Source organism: Prionailurus bengalensis, chromosome F2 (genome assembly GCF_016509475.1).
Source record: "Prionailurus bengalensis isolate Pbe53 chromosome F2, Fcat_Pben_1.1_paternal_pri, whole genome shotgun sequence".
Classification (NCBI taxonomy): Eukaryota; Metazoa; Chordata; class Mammalia; order Carnivora; family Felidae; genus Prionailurus; species Prionailurus bengalensis.
This window is the reverse complement of record NC_057353.1, coordinates 63,555,175-63,567,388: the sequence shown is the minus strand read 5'-3', so window position 1 is coordinate 63,567,388 and position 12,214 is coordinate 63,555,175. Positions and strand designations below refer to the sequence as shown.

General features: G+C 39.2%; 1 protein-coding gene across 20 annotated transcripts in view; it reads left to right on the top strand.

The window, feature by feature from the left end:
- The window catches only part of ENPP2 (ectonucleotide pyrophosphatase/phosphodiesterase 2), a 110,855-nt gene that overhangs the window by 56,932 nt on the left and 41,709 nt on the right, over window positions 1-12,214 (top strand). For all 20 annotated transcript variants that reach the window (XM_043601647.1, XM_043601643.1, XM_043601646.1 and 17 more), the window contains exons 9-11: window positions 3,325-3,380; window positions 8,181-8,246; window positions 8,943-9,015. In XM_043601647.1, coding sequence (XP_043457582.1) covers window positions 3,325-3,380; window positions 8,181-8,246; window positions 8,943-9,015 — 195 coding nt within the window. The remainder of the gene's footprint in view (window positions 1-3,324; window positions 3,381-8,180; window positions 8,247-8,942; window positions 9,016-12,214) is intronic.

Genomic DNA, 12,214 nt, shown 5'->3' with positions numbered 1-12,214 from the left:
TATATGTATATATATACATACACATATATATATATATATATATATATATATATATTTTAACCTTCTTATTGTCTTTGTGGTCCACTTGCTTTTTACAACTGGCTAATTTTTTTCTGATGACAAAGATTTTAATTGTCATTGTAAAAAGTTTGAGAAGTTCAGAAAAGTATGAAGAAAAAATGATCCTGACTTTGCCATTGGGAAAATTTTAGCACACCCACTTCTGCCACCCTCTCTTCCAATGCACTTTTCTTATAGCACCACAAGGACCCCTTCTGGTGAACTTTTCTCGTAAGCCTTATGGAACTAAAATTTACCCATAGGGCTTCCTGTTGTCCAGATAATGCCAACATCAGCATATATTCCACAGCATAGCTTTAGAAAGTGCAGGCTCATCATTCGACAAAACTGCATTTAAAATTTTCCATTAGAAAACCCCAGATTAATCTTACATTTCATAACTGCCAACTATTTGCCTAGTACAACTTCCTTATGAATATCAAGACACTAGATTTTGTATGAAGTTGTTTGGATGTGAATACGCTAAATTTGAATCTCTGAAATTAAAATGAGTATAGAAATAGATAACTTAATATAAGAAACTGGTCTCTCTGGGATCTGATGTCGTTTTGAGGCACCTGCAGGATGTCCAGCATTTAGTCTGAGCGCATCTTCTTTATAGTAGAGGTGCTGGATGGAGAGGCATGGCCACGCTCTTTCCTTATAGGTCCAGCCTACTCCCCCGCCCCCTGGAGCTCCGCCCCAGCCTCAAATGACCAATGAAAACTGTACAAAGCAAGACCGTGCATAGCAAATTTCTTTTTACTTTCCGGCACATTGCATTCCCTCATTTCCAGAGACCACGGGGCTCGCGTTCTCTCGTGAGAGGCGGGAAAGGGTACGGGGTTTGAAACATGGTGGACGACAAGGACCAGCAACAAACTACCAGACCTGTAGAAGAGCCCCTGGATCTCATCAGGCTCAGCATGGATGAGCGAATTTACGTGAAAGTGAGAAACGACAGAGAGCTTTGAGGCAGAGTACATGCTTATGGTCAGCATTTAAATATGACATTGGGAGATGTAGAGGAAACTGTGACTACTATAGAAATTGACGAGGAAACATACAAAGGGATGTATAAAATCAACAAAATATTTTTTAAAAATATCAGAATATTCCGATGCTCTTGGGGAGATGATGGTGTACTAGTTGGTCCTCCATTAAGAGTTGGCTGAATCGGGGCGCCTGGGTGGCGCAGTCGGTTAAGCGTCCGACTTCAGCCAGGTCACGATCTCGCGGTCTGGGAGTTCGAGCCCCACGTCAGGCTCTGGGCTGATGGCTCGGAGCCTGGAGCCTGTTTCCAATTCTGTGTCTCCCTCTCTCTCTGCCCCTCCCCCGTTCATGCTCTGCCTCTCTCTGTCCCAAAAATAAATAAACGTTGAAAAAAAAAATTAAAAAAAAAAAAAAAGAGTTGGCTGAACCAAAGAATTTGTCGTGTGTGGAATATAGGAGACTTCTTATGGTTGCCTTTTTAAATGCAGAAGACATTATAAAGAGAACTCTGTGTAAATTTTGATATTAAGAAACGACCAAGGATTCTTCCACTCCTCAAATGATTTGCAGATAACTCAAAAATACTTAAGCTAAAGGACATCCCCCCCCATTTAAATAAATGTGATAACCAAGAAAAAAAAGAACAAATGGACACATTTTGAACCCTGGTTGGCCTGTGTGTCCGTGCCAGTTTGTCCGCAGGCTGAGATCCTCCCACCATTTAATTAAATGTGATAACCAAGAAAAAAAAGAACAAATGGACACATTTTGAACCCTGGTTGGCCTGTGTGTCCGTGCCAGTTTGTCCACAGGCTGAGATCCTCATATCTCTGACCCATCCCCATGGAAGGAGGAACCACCTCTCCCATGCAGATGACATTCTCTAGCAGTTCACACCTCCTCAAATCTGAGAGGTCACTCTGTGCTCTCCTGCCCATTCTTTACTTGCCAGCTGCAGCAGCTGTGATTTTGCGGGGCTCTCAGGGTCTTTAGTCCCTCCAAAGGAGCTTGGGAATCCATGTGGAATCCCCCAGGCCAGGCCACCAGACCTTTCTGAAACCATGGCCAACCTCCTGGAGGCCCCACACCTCCAAATATCCCCTCTCCCCCCAAAACAGAGGTTTTCACTGGAGTCGGTAAGACACTCTGAAAGTGTAGATACAGTGACATCAGAAAAGGGGCTGGCTGCAATTCCTAGACCATTTTGCTTGGGTCTTACAACAAATGAGCCATATATTTCTTTCTGTTTTGCCTCCCAAAGCACAGGGTGGGGGTGGAGGGTTGGTTCTTACAGACTTATGTTCAATGGGACACTGGCCATCTCAAGCTGTTTTTAATGTTCCTAGAATAACTGGATTATATTTATTTCCAATGCATAATAATAAAGATTAAAATAGATCTAGTGTTCACCAAATGCTAAGACACTGCTTTAAGGGCTTTAAATGTATCAACTTATTAAAGCTTAGAATAATCCTATGTGCTAGGTAATATTACCTACATTTTAACGGAAACTGAAGCAAGGAGAGCTTAAGTCATTTCCTGGAGGACTGCATACTTGGTAAGTGACAGAGAAGAGGCTTAAAATCCAGCAGCTATCTGGTTGCAGAGGTCAGGTTCTTAACTGCCCTGTCTTCTGACTCACAACAGCATGTGCTGGAAAGAATATTTCAAAAGCCTCAAAGAAATGCTTCGGTCACCTAACTTGTCCCAGGAACTTATTCTTAAATTTCCATTTATTGAAAAGCTAAATAAAAGACACAAGGGAAAATCCAAAATAAAAAATAGCTTTTTCCCCTTCTCATTCACCTAGCTTAAAACAAAACAAGACAAAGCTGGGTTCCAGGATTCTGGCATCTGTGTACCAAATTGGGGTTCTCCTCTATAGGCTTTCATAGGACAGGAAACATATGGTCCACTCCTGGGTCCTTTTATGAGCAGAATTCTGTCATATAAGTGAAATGTTCAAAACAATGATCAGAAAAGACAGGTACAGAAGAGACTTCTGAGATGAAATAGGAATTAAAAAATGCCACTAGAATCACAGCAGAGCTTTTGAAAGCTTTTGCAGAGAATGTATTGAATGACATTCATGGAAACAATGCTTCTGACTTCCAGATGTGAAAAGAGAATGATTGCAAATAATGTGAAATTTATGACGGGGTGTGGGTAAAGTATAAGAGATCTGATCTAATATATTTTTAAACTTTTTTCTTCTTTGAGAAGAAAAAAATCTCAGAACGTGTTATAAGCCTCTTATATTTTCCTCATTAGCTATGGATTACAGCCACCAAGCAAGGGGTGAAAGCTGGGACATTCTTCTGGTCTGTGTAAGTTGTCTTTATTTTGTCAGTGTTTGTAAAATTGCAATTATGATCAGCTTATGAAACATTAACTCAATTTGATTTCATTTCAGTTAAATACAAAAGCACTTGAGCTTTTCTATATCTTCTGATTGAAAATAATCTTCCAATCATTTTTTAGAGGTCTTCCCTCCTTTTTCCTCCATCTTTTCTTAATAGAATATGAAGATTTTCCCTTCTTGTCATCCTTCAGATTTTTCTGTCCATTTATAGGGTTTGGTAACTTACCACCAAGGATCGTATATTTCTCTTGGACTATTTATTGCTGTGGTTTGCATTATCATTTTCTATAAATATATTATAACATACTATGTTTATTTTGGTTCACAACATTAAAAGTCTAGTGTGGTCTCAGACAGCTGATGTAGTAGTCTAGAGATTGGAAATTCCAGACAGGAGACAAGGGGAAGCCTCTGTTTCCACTCCATTTTCCACTGAACTCTAGGATTTCCCTAATAAGAAAAATGGAACTACCACTTGTCTTCCCCACAGAGCTAATGGGGGGATTAGTAGTTAATGTTCATAAAGTAGTCTTTAGGTGAAACTTACCTAATAAAAGTGTCAACATGTTGATTATTTTTAAGGCTCCTTAGTGAGAAAAGGAATCTGTTTCAACTTTCATGGGGATTTTGTTCCCACTGAGATGTTCTTTCCATCTTTTTTTTTTTTTAACCACCTAAAGCTGTTTCCATATTTGCCTCTTATGCCTTAACAAAAATCTGACTATTCTCTAATAGTAGTGTGCTGAGAGCAATCACAGGTTCAGATTAATCCAGAATGGGACCATCTATATTCTCCAAATTCAGGAATAAAAGTAGCTTTTTCAGATTTGAAGGACTGTGTTGAAACTGGGTTTGGTGACTTTAAGACAGTGACCCTTTAAAAGTCTCCCCCGCCCCTATTTTTTAAAGAGCTTGTCTGAGTTGAGAAATAAGTGTGGGTATGTTAGAAATGACATGTAGATGACATGTTGATCTACCAATTTAATCATCTGCATTACATTTTTGTAACCCTTGACTGTCATAGATGCTTACAGAAATGATTTCTTCTGTTCCACAACATATTTGCTCAGCAGAACGGAAAGGAGCCAACAACATAATTAATACCTAGGTCCCACCCTTACCCCCCGAAACTGCTGCAAAGCTTCGTTGAAAAGGCCCAGTGTTCTGATTTTGAATGGCAATTTTCTCCACCCATTTCAAACTACTTCTAAGAAGGTAGCTTTTGTGTGCTCTAAAGATGTCCTTAGTTTGGCTTTGCTTCTCAAGCTATTGTTCTTTTATCTCTATATTCCAGGAGTGACTTGGATTTAGTTTTTTTTTTTGTTTTTTTTTTCTTTAAAAAAAAAAATCTTGTTATCACACACACACACACACACACACACACACACACCAGGGTCATACTTTCAGTTTTTTAATGGAATATATGTCAGGGGAATCTACACATGATACATTCTGAAAAATTTTAAGTTTAAAACCAGATTCAAGGTGCAGAGTTAGACTTGGAAGGCCATCTTTTTAACGTGATTCTGTACTGCAACCTAGAATTATTCTTGCTTTTTAAATGATAGTATTCTATTCCAAAGTACTGATGCTGCTCCATTTCATTTTGTGTGTGTGTGTGTGTGTGTGTCAATTCATGTTCAAAAGCAGTAATTCCTTTTATGTATGAGTGTTTAGATTGCTTCTAATCCTAGCGCTGCCACTTAATAGATTGCTGGCTGTAGACAAGTGATTTAATCCCTCGATAACATAGGGTGTTGTGAAGATGGAATGAGCTAACTTATTTAAAGGGCCTAGGAGGGTGCTTAGTACACAGAGAGTAACCAATAAGTGGTTTTTGTTTTCTAGTCCACATCATCTCTTCCAACACTGACCATACAATGGCTATATGTGTTCTAAGGTAATTGGTTCCCTTTAACACTAAATGCCTCATCTGATCCTTCATTTTCCATCCCTCCTATTTTTTTTTTTCTTTTTCTGACCATCTCTGACATACTTGGTCTCAGAACAAATTCTATATCAAACAGTGATGGTAAAGACAGCGACACAAGCACCAATTCCCTTTCCATTTGGACACACACTGTTCCTTTGCCACATTTGTTTGTGCTGTCTCTGCGTTGTGTTTTAAACACTAATGGCTAGGGGCTATGTCTTTTTGGTTCCTGGGCAATTTCATAAAGATAATGTAGAATTCGTAGGAAAGTTAGAGACCACTTTGTCCAGCTCCTCATTGGCAAGGTTAGAATAGTGTGACCGAGAGAGGTGAAATGTCATGCCCGAGGGTCACAGTTTGGATGGATATTCAGGCATCTACAGTTCTCATCTCTGGTTCTTAGGACACACACATACTCAGCTCCTGCCCAGAAAATGGTAATCCCCTGCTTATCTTTCTAAGAAGAGAATGGCGACTCCTCCGTAATGGTCTTTTTAGCAGGAGAATTTTGTATCTTTATTTACATTCATACAAATGCCTTGAACATGTTATACGTTTAACAAATATTTCATGAGTGTGTGTGTCATCTCTGTGGACCTGTGGATCCAGTACATGATCATAAAAGCTAACATTTTTCTAACTTCTGTGTGCCCGGCACTGTTCTAAGTGCTTTTCGTGTATTATCTCTTTTAATCTTTAAAAGAGCCTTATGAGATAAGAGCTATTGTTATCCTCATTTTATGGAGGCACTGAAACGTTAAGTAACTTGGCAAAGTCTAGTCACCAGCACATGTTGGAGTCAGCATTCAAACGCAAGCATTCCAGCCTCAGAGTGGATGCTTTTATTCCTTGCTGGTCAGATGCCCCATCCAACGAAGGTGTTAGAGGATGCGTGTTCTGAGCTCAACACAAAATCTATTAGCTTGTATTTTTCCATTAGCATCAAGGGAGTCCATCAGAGTCCATTTTTGTGACTTAACGCCAATTATGTAAAATAAAGCAGCTGGCAGGTAGGTCGTGAAATAAGGTAAAATGAAAAGGCTACCGCATTTGGCTTTTTTTTTAAGTTAGGAAAGAATTCTAAATATGTAATTATTTTGCTCAGATACAGAGGATTTCTGAGGCTGATGAATTAAATACCTTAAGTGATGATCTTGGCTTTGCTATGCCTATTTCTAATTCAATTATAGGCTATAATACACAGGGTCACATTTATTCAGTAGCCTTGGAATCTGTTTACATTAAGACTCATTTTATGTTAAACATGATTTTCTGGCGCTGTTGGGATAGTTCTAGACTGGGAGGGGGCCAGAGGAAGGACAAAGCTCCGATCTAGGAGAGTTGGTGGGCCTTGGGGGGTGGGGGTTGCCTGGGGAGAGGAACTGCTTGATTAGGGCTCCGGCCAGCTCCAGCCTTCCACCATGGCTCTGGAGCTTGGTTTTTCTCCCAGCTTTCTCTTGTTCACCTCCACCAAGAGTAAAAGTGTAAGTGGCTCACCCAACATCCCACAATAAATTTCCAATAGAGTTTATTTTTTGGAGCAGTTTTAAGTTCACAGCAAATGAAACTGGAAGGTACAGTGACTTACCAAGCCCCCCTTTGCCCCTGTACATGCATAGCCTCCCCCATTATCAATGTCCTCTACCCGAGTGGTGTATCTGTTACAGCTGATGAACCTACATTGACACCATTATCACCCAGGGAACACAGTTCATATGAGGGGTCACTCTTGGCCACAGTAATGTTTACTGACCGCAATTAAACTTGGGCTTTAGTTTGAGTTCGTCATAAACAAGCTCTAATGCCTGTTCTTGGATGGGGGCGGGGGGGGCAGAAAAGCATGTCGTGCTACTTGTTAGGAAAGAATAAGCCAATTTCCCCGTAAATAAAGACATTGCTCAGCTTGTGAGCATCTCAATGAAACTCAGCCCAGGATACAGTACCGTCATGTTAGCTGAGAGCTCCCAAAGCTGGTGCCAGATTTTGGGTAATTATATTTCAACAGAGGAATGAGACTTAAACACAAAAGTCATTGTGGATGAAGATTATACCCTTTCTGTCAGTCTCATAATTATAGGTGCCTATTCTTGATAGATTTTGATAAGCTAGAAGAGAAGTTCATGAATACCTTTCCTAACCCCTTATTTTATAGAGGAAGAATGTAAAGTTTCAGATTAAATAATGTTTCCAAAGTCATATAAGTCTTTAGAGATAGAATGATAACTAATTATGATCATTAATAAAAATAAAGGTTTTTTGTTTTTTGGGGTTTTTTTTTTGGAACTTACTATGTGGTAGGCCCTGTACGTGCCCTTTGCCTGTTTTGTCTCATTTTATCTTTATGACCAAGCTATGTGCCGTATGCCTTGCTATTATCTCTCTTTTACTGATGAGTAAACTGAGGCCCAGAGAGATCAAAGTGGGGTAGAGGTTAAGAGAGGTCATACCACCAGCAAGAAGCAGATTGAGGTGTCCTGGTAACCTCGGTGGCCATAGCTAATGGCTTTACTCACTGGATGGCAATGCTTCTGAGCCCAGGGTCCTTTTCTGCCTGTAGCAGAATCTCTGATCAGCCAGACAGGTTGCTCACTTGATTGTGAGTGAGAGTTTCCAGTCTCACCTTCTATGACAGAGGTTGAGCAATATGATATGTTGCAAATGGAAGTGGAAGTTTAAACACTGATTCAAAAGATGGCCTTTTATGACGAGGATGTGAAAGCAAATGGCGGTAAATAGAGAGCCCTTGGTCCTGGTGCCAGCGTGAGCAGTCATCAGGCTGAAGTTTGTGGAAATGCAACCTAACATCATGCTTTACTTGTTATCACCCTACAGAGTCATCCCTCATGAGCGGAGAATCTTAACCATACTACAGTGGCTCACCCTGCCAGACGATGAAAGGTATTTGTTTCTGTCTCCCTGACTTAACCTCTCCTTTCTTCAGTCTGTTTCCATTGTAGGTTAGAATTGGGTGAAAACTAGATGGGCTGTGAAATAGAAGCACGGTCAAGGTTTGGTATTATTAAAAGTTTTATGGTTCTCAGTCTTGAACGTTACCTTCCCTAAGAAGGGTATAATGGACGTAGGCTATTGGGGACCATTTAATTACATGGATGGACTACAGCTGTTAATCCTGGCCACTACAGCAGAGGTTAAGGGAGTTCCTGGCTTTGATAAATGAACCAGCAGCATCCCAATGATGCCGGGGAAGCATTAAGACTGACTTTTCACTTTAATGGAGTTGTTCTTTTAGGCTGCAGACTGCATGGTCCATGTGAATTTTCACTGGGCTCTATTATCTTGAAGATCAAAGACCTGAGTATGTGTTCAGATAATCCTTTGTGACGTTTGGTCCCTGAGAGCGGTACCAGGCGGTTACTACAGTGCGGGTGGTGTAGGGGGCAGTGGATGTGGAAAAAAATAGAATTCCTACCCCCCCCAAAAAAAAACAAGAGACATTTTCCATGTTAATACTAACAGTGGTTGGGATATTAATTAACTTGATTTGAGATAATTTTCTCTTAATGTGAAGAGACACTTGATATTCTTTGTATATGTGGTTTGGGGGAGATTCTGAACCTTCCAATTTTCCCGTAGGCCTTCAGTCTATGCCTTCTATTCGGAACAACCTGATTTCTCTGGACACAAATATGGCCCTTTTGGCCCTGAGGTTAGTAGCTTATCATCTGCGTGAAGAGAACCTGTGCCCCTGGCTACCTGAGCTGCTGACCTTATTTCAGGTCTCGTACAAAGTGTCTCGTATATGCAAAGTTTATATATATACTACAAGACTAAAAACATTTAAAAAAATCTTAAACATACCTGTTTCTCTTATAAGAATTTCATTTCAGATTGATTTGATATTCAAACATATCCTAATCTTGGTGTTCACAGGAGAAGTGTATGCCATCCCTGAAGGCATTAGTCAAAAGGTGAAGGATCAGGGAGGGTTGGCATTTGCCATCACTGGGATAGGAGTGGAAAGGCATCTGGAGATGAAACACACAATACAATACATTACAACTGAATTTTAGCTCTGTTACAATGATTATGCAGTCAGAGAGGATAGGTCAGCTAAGTAGCTCTAATAGCCTGAGCAGGTGCAATCAACCTGGTATATGTTATAGCATTGGACCCTTCTTTATTTGATAAATTTAGGCATAGATATGTACCTGTGAAACCATCACCACAATCAAGACTATGAATGTATCCATTATTCCCCCAAATAAAATTAATTCTTTTTTTTTTAATTTTTACCGTTTATTTATTTTTTAGAGAGAGAGAGAGAGAAGGGGAGCACAAACAGGGGAGGGACAGAGAGAGAGGGAGACACAGAATCCCACGCAGACTCCAGACTCCGAGCTGTTTACACAGAGCCCAATGCGGGGCTCGAACTCACAAATGGTTAGATCATGATCTGAACTGAAGTCAGATGCTTAACCAGCTGAGCCACCCAGGTGCCTGAAATTAATTTTTAATTGAGAGAGATGCACTATTGAATGAATCTGTTTAGCAGAGCAATGTAATGCCCTTTTATCAAACAGTAATCTTAGTTGGAAACAATCTGTTATATGATATCCAGTATAACTTCAAATTCAGAGGTGGGAAAGAGATAGTTGTGTTTTGTTATGTTCCTCATTTGTCTGGAAATGGAAATCTTCGCAGTGTTGCAGCATAGATCACTTTAAAACATGACAGGATTTGCAAATCTAAAATGTCTTCCATCTCTCTTTCTAACTAGTGTGGTAAGATCTACATCGACACAATAAAACTTGATTTGGGATAAAAAATCATTTCAAAAACTCTGTTAATGGAAGCTGCCTTCCATTCTCTAATAGGCTGTGACAAGACTGCTCATGATAATTAAGTTCATTGTGTTCAGCATAAGATTGAGTAGGAAATACAGAGAAGTGTGTTGGTTTAAATACTTTTGAACAAAACCCAGTATATCTAAACAAAGGCAGTAAATACCAAGAAGCTATAAATATTTTTGAATGTTTTAACATCAATTCTGTCATGATTTTTTTAAACACTGGAAACTAATGGCTATGTGAAACCATTCTTAGTTTGCCTTAAATCATTGAAGTTATATAAGTCTGATGCTCTTTTTCCTGTCTCTTTGATGTTTAACGAGTGTTGCATGATTATGAAACACAAATGATAAAATGAGATAAACATCTGCATGAAACACAAATCTTATTCTTGCCAGAACAAGCATGGCTGTTTTATCTTTAGGATGACTTTCTTTGAGATTAATCTAAAGTGAACAAAAGGAACTACATTTTATGAAAATGTTAAAAAAAAAATCCTAAGTAGTTCCATGTGCCTTATTTAAAAGTTCAGCTTTGCTTGAATAATAATATCCCTTAAAAGATCCCATGGCATAGGCAAGCCAGAGGTTGGTTTAGCCATTCTTTTAAAAGGAAGAAGCTGGACTGGGGCCGTTCGAGTCACCTGGCGGGTAAGTGGACTGAGCAGTAGAATCTCAGAACTCCTGGGCCAGGGTCTTCCCATAGAACCATTTATCTCTCCTTTAGTCCAGGACATAAGCAGAATGGTCATTAATAACCATGTTCAGTTCATACAGAAGATTTTCTTCATGTCAAAAGTTGGCTTTTGACAATGTAGATGAAGTATAACTCTTATGGTCCTGATTTCCTTAAAAGTCATAAAGCTCAGCAATGTTTTTTATCCATGAACATCTCTGGATTTCTAGAATGTGTAGTTCAGTTGTAATTGCGTACTTGAAAGTGTCTGTGTGCATGTTTTAATCAAGAAATAAACTGAAAGGTTTCTTTTAAAGTACTGAGCAGTGATAAATGCAATGTAATATAAGATGCTTTAGTTTGTTGTAATGATGATGCTGTGCTCAGGGTTACTCCTAAATATACAAACAGAGATATTTTTCTTCTAGAATTTTTGAATTAAGACTTGAAGGTATTCGTGCTATGTTCTTTTTAGTATTAATACTTCCTTTTAACTGGGATATTCTCATGTATCCCCTGAGTAAAACACTCTTAATTAGGTCCTTGGAATGTATCTTCAGTTACGATAACTTGGTAACCTGGTCACTTTCTTCTGGTAAGGCAAGAGATATTTTCAGATTTCAACTATTTTTCATTTGGTTCTAGGAATCCTATTTCTACTGAAAAATAAAAACAAAACCATTTATGCTTTAAAAATGCAAAACCAAAACAAGCCAGCAAAACCTCTTTTCTGTAGTAGACGAATTGGTTTATATACCTGTAGATCCGTTATATACATGTGGTGTGCGTGTAAAGGCTTTACAAACGGAAATATTATTCATAAAGTCAGTAACATGTCTTCACTTACATCTAAGGAGAAAATACCTTGCATTTGAAGTTTAATTGAAAAAAATTCAAAATGCTGTGTGCTACAACGAAGTGGAAATCTGTGCATTATTTGCTTAATGTCTGAGTATACTTTTTCCAGGACGATTCTCAAAGACTATTAAATGAGATGACCAAACTTTGGGCTAATAGCTTCAATAAATGGTTTATTGCTCCTGGTTTCATAGTGTAATGGTGAATGTTCAGAAACATGCTTGCTTTTTGATTGTGGGCGCAATCTTTTTCTCTTTGACCTGTGCTTTCTCTGTGACTCCTCGTTCGGCTGCTCTTCCAGGCCTAGAGGCAGAGCTTTGGCTGGCTAGTTACTACCTTCAGATGGCAAAGTATTCTTCTGAAAAGCAGGGAAATTTGCCCCTCTCCCTCCGGTCCTCCTAATAACCTCAGGCTAAATCTTCTAAAGTCAGACTAAAGTATGGCTGGTCAGTGAAATCTTAGCTTTTGTCTACCTCTAACATTTGAAGAAGGAAGTACGTGCAATATAATCACTGGATGAAAACT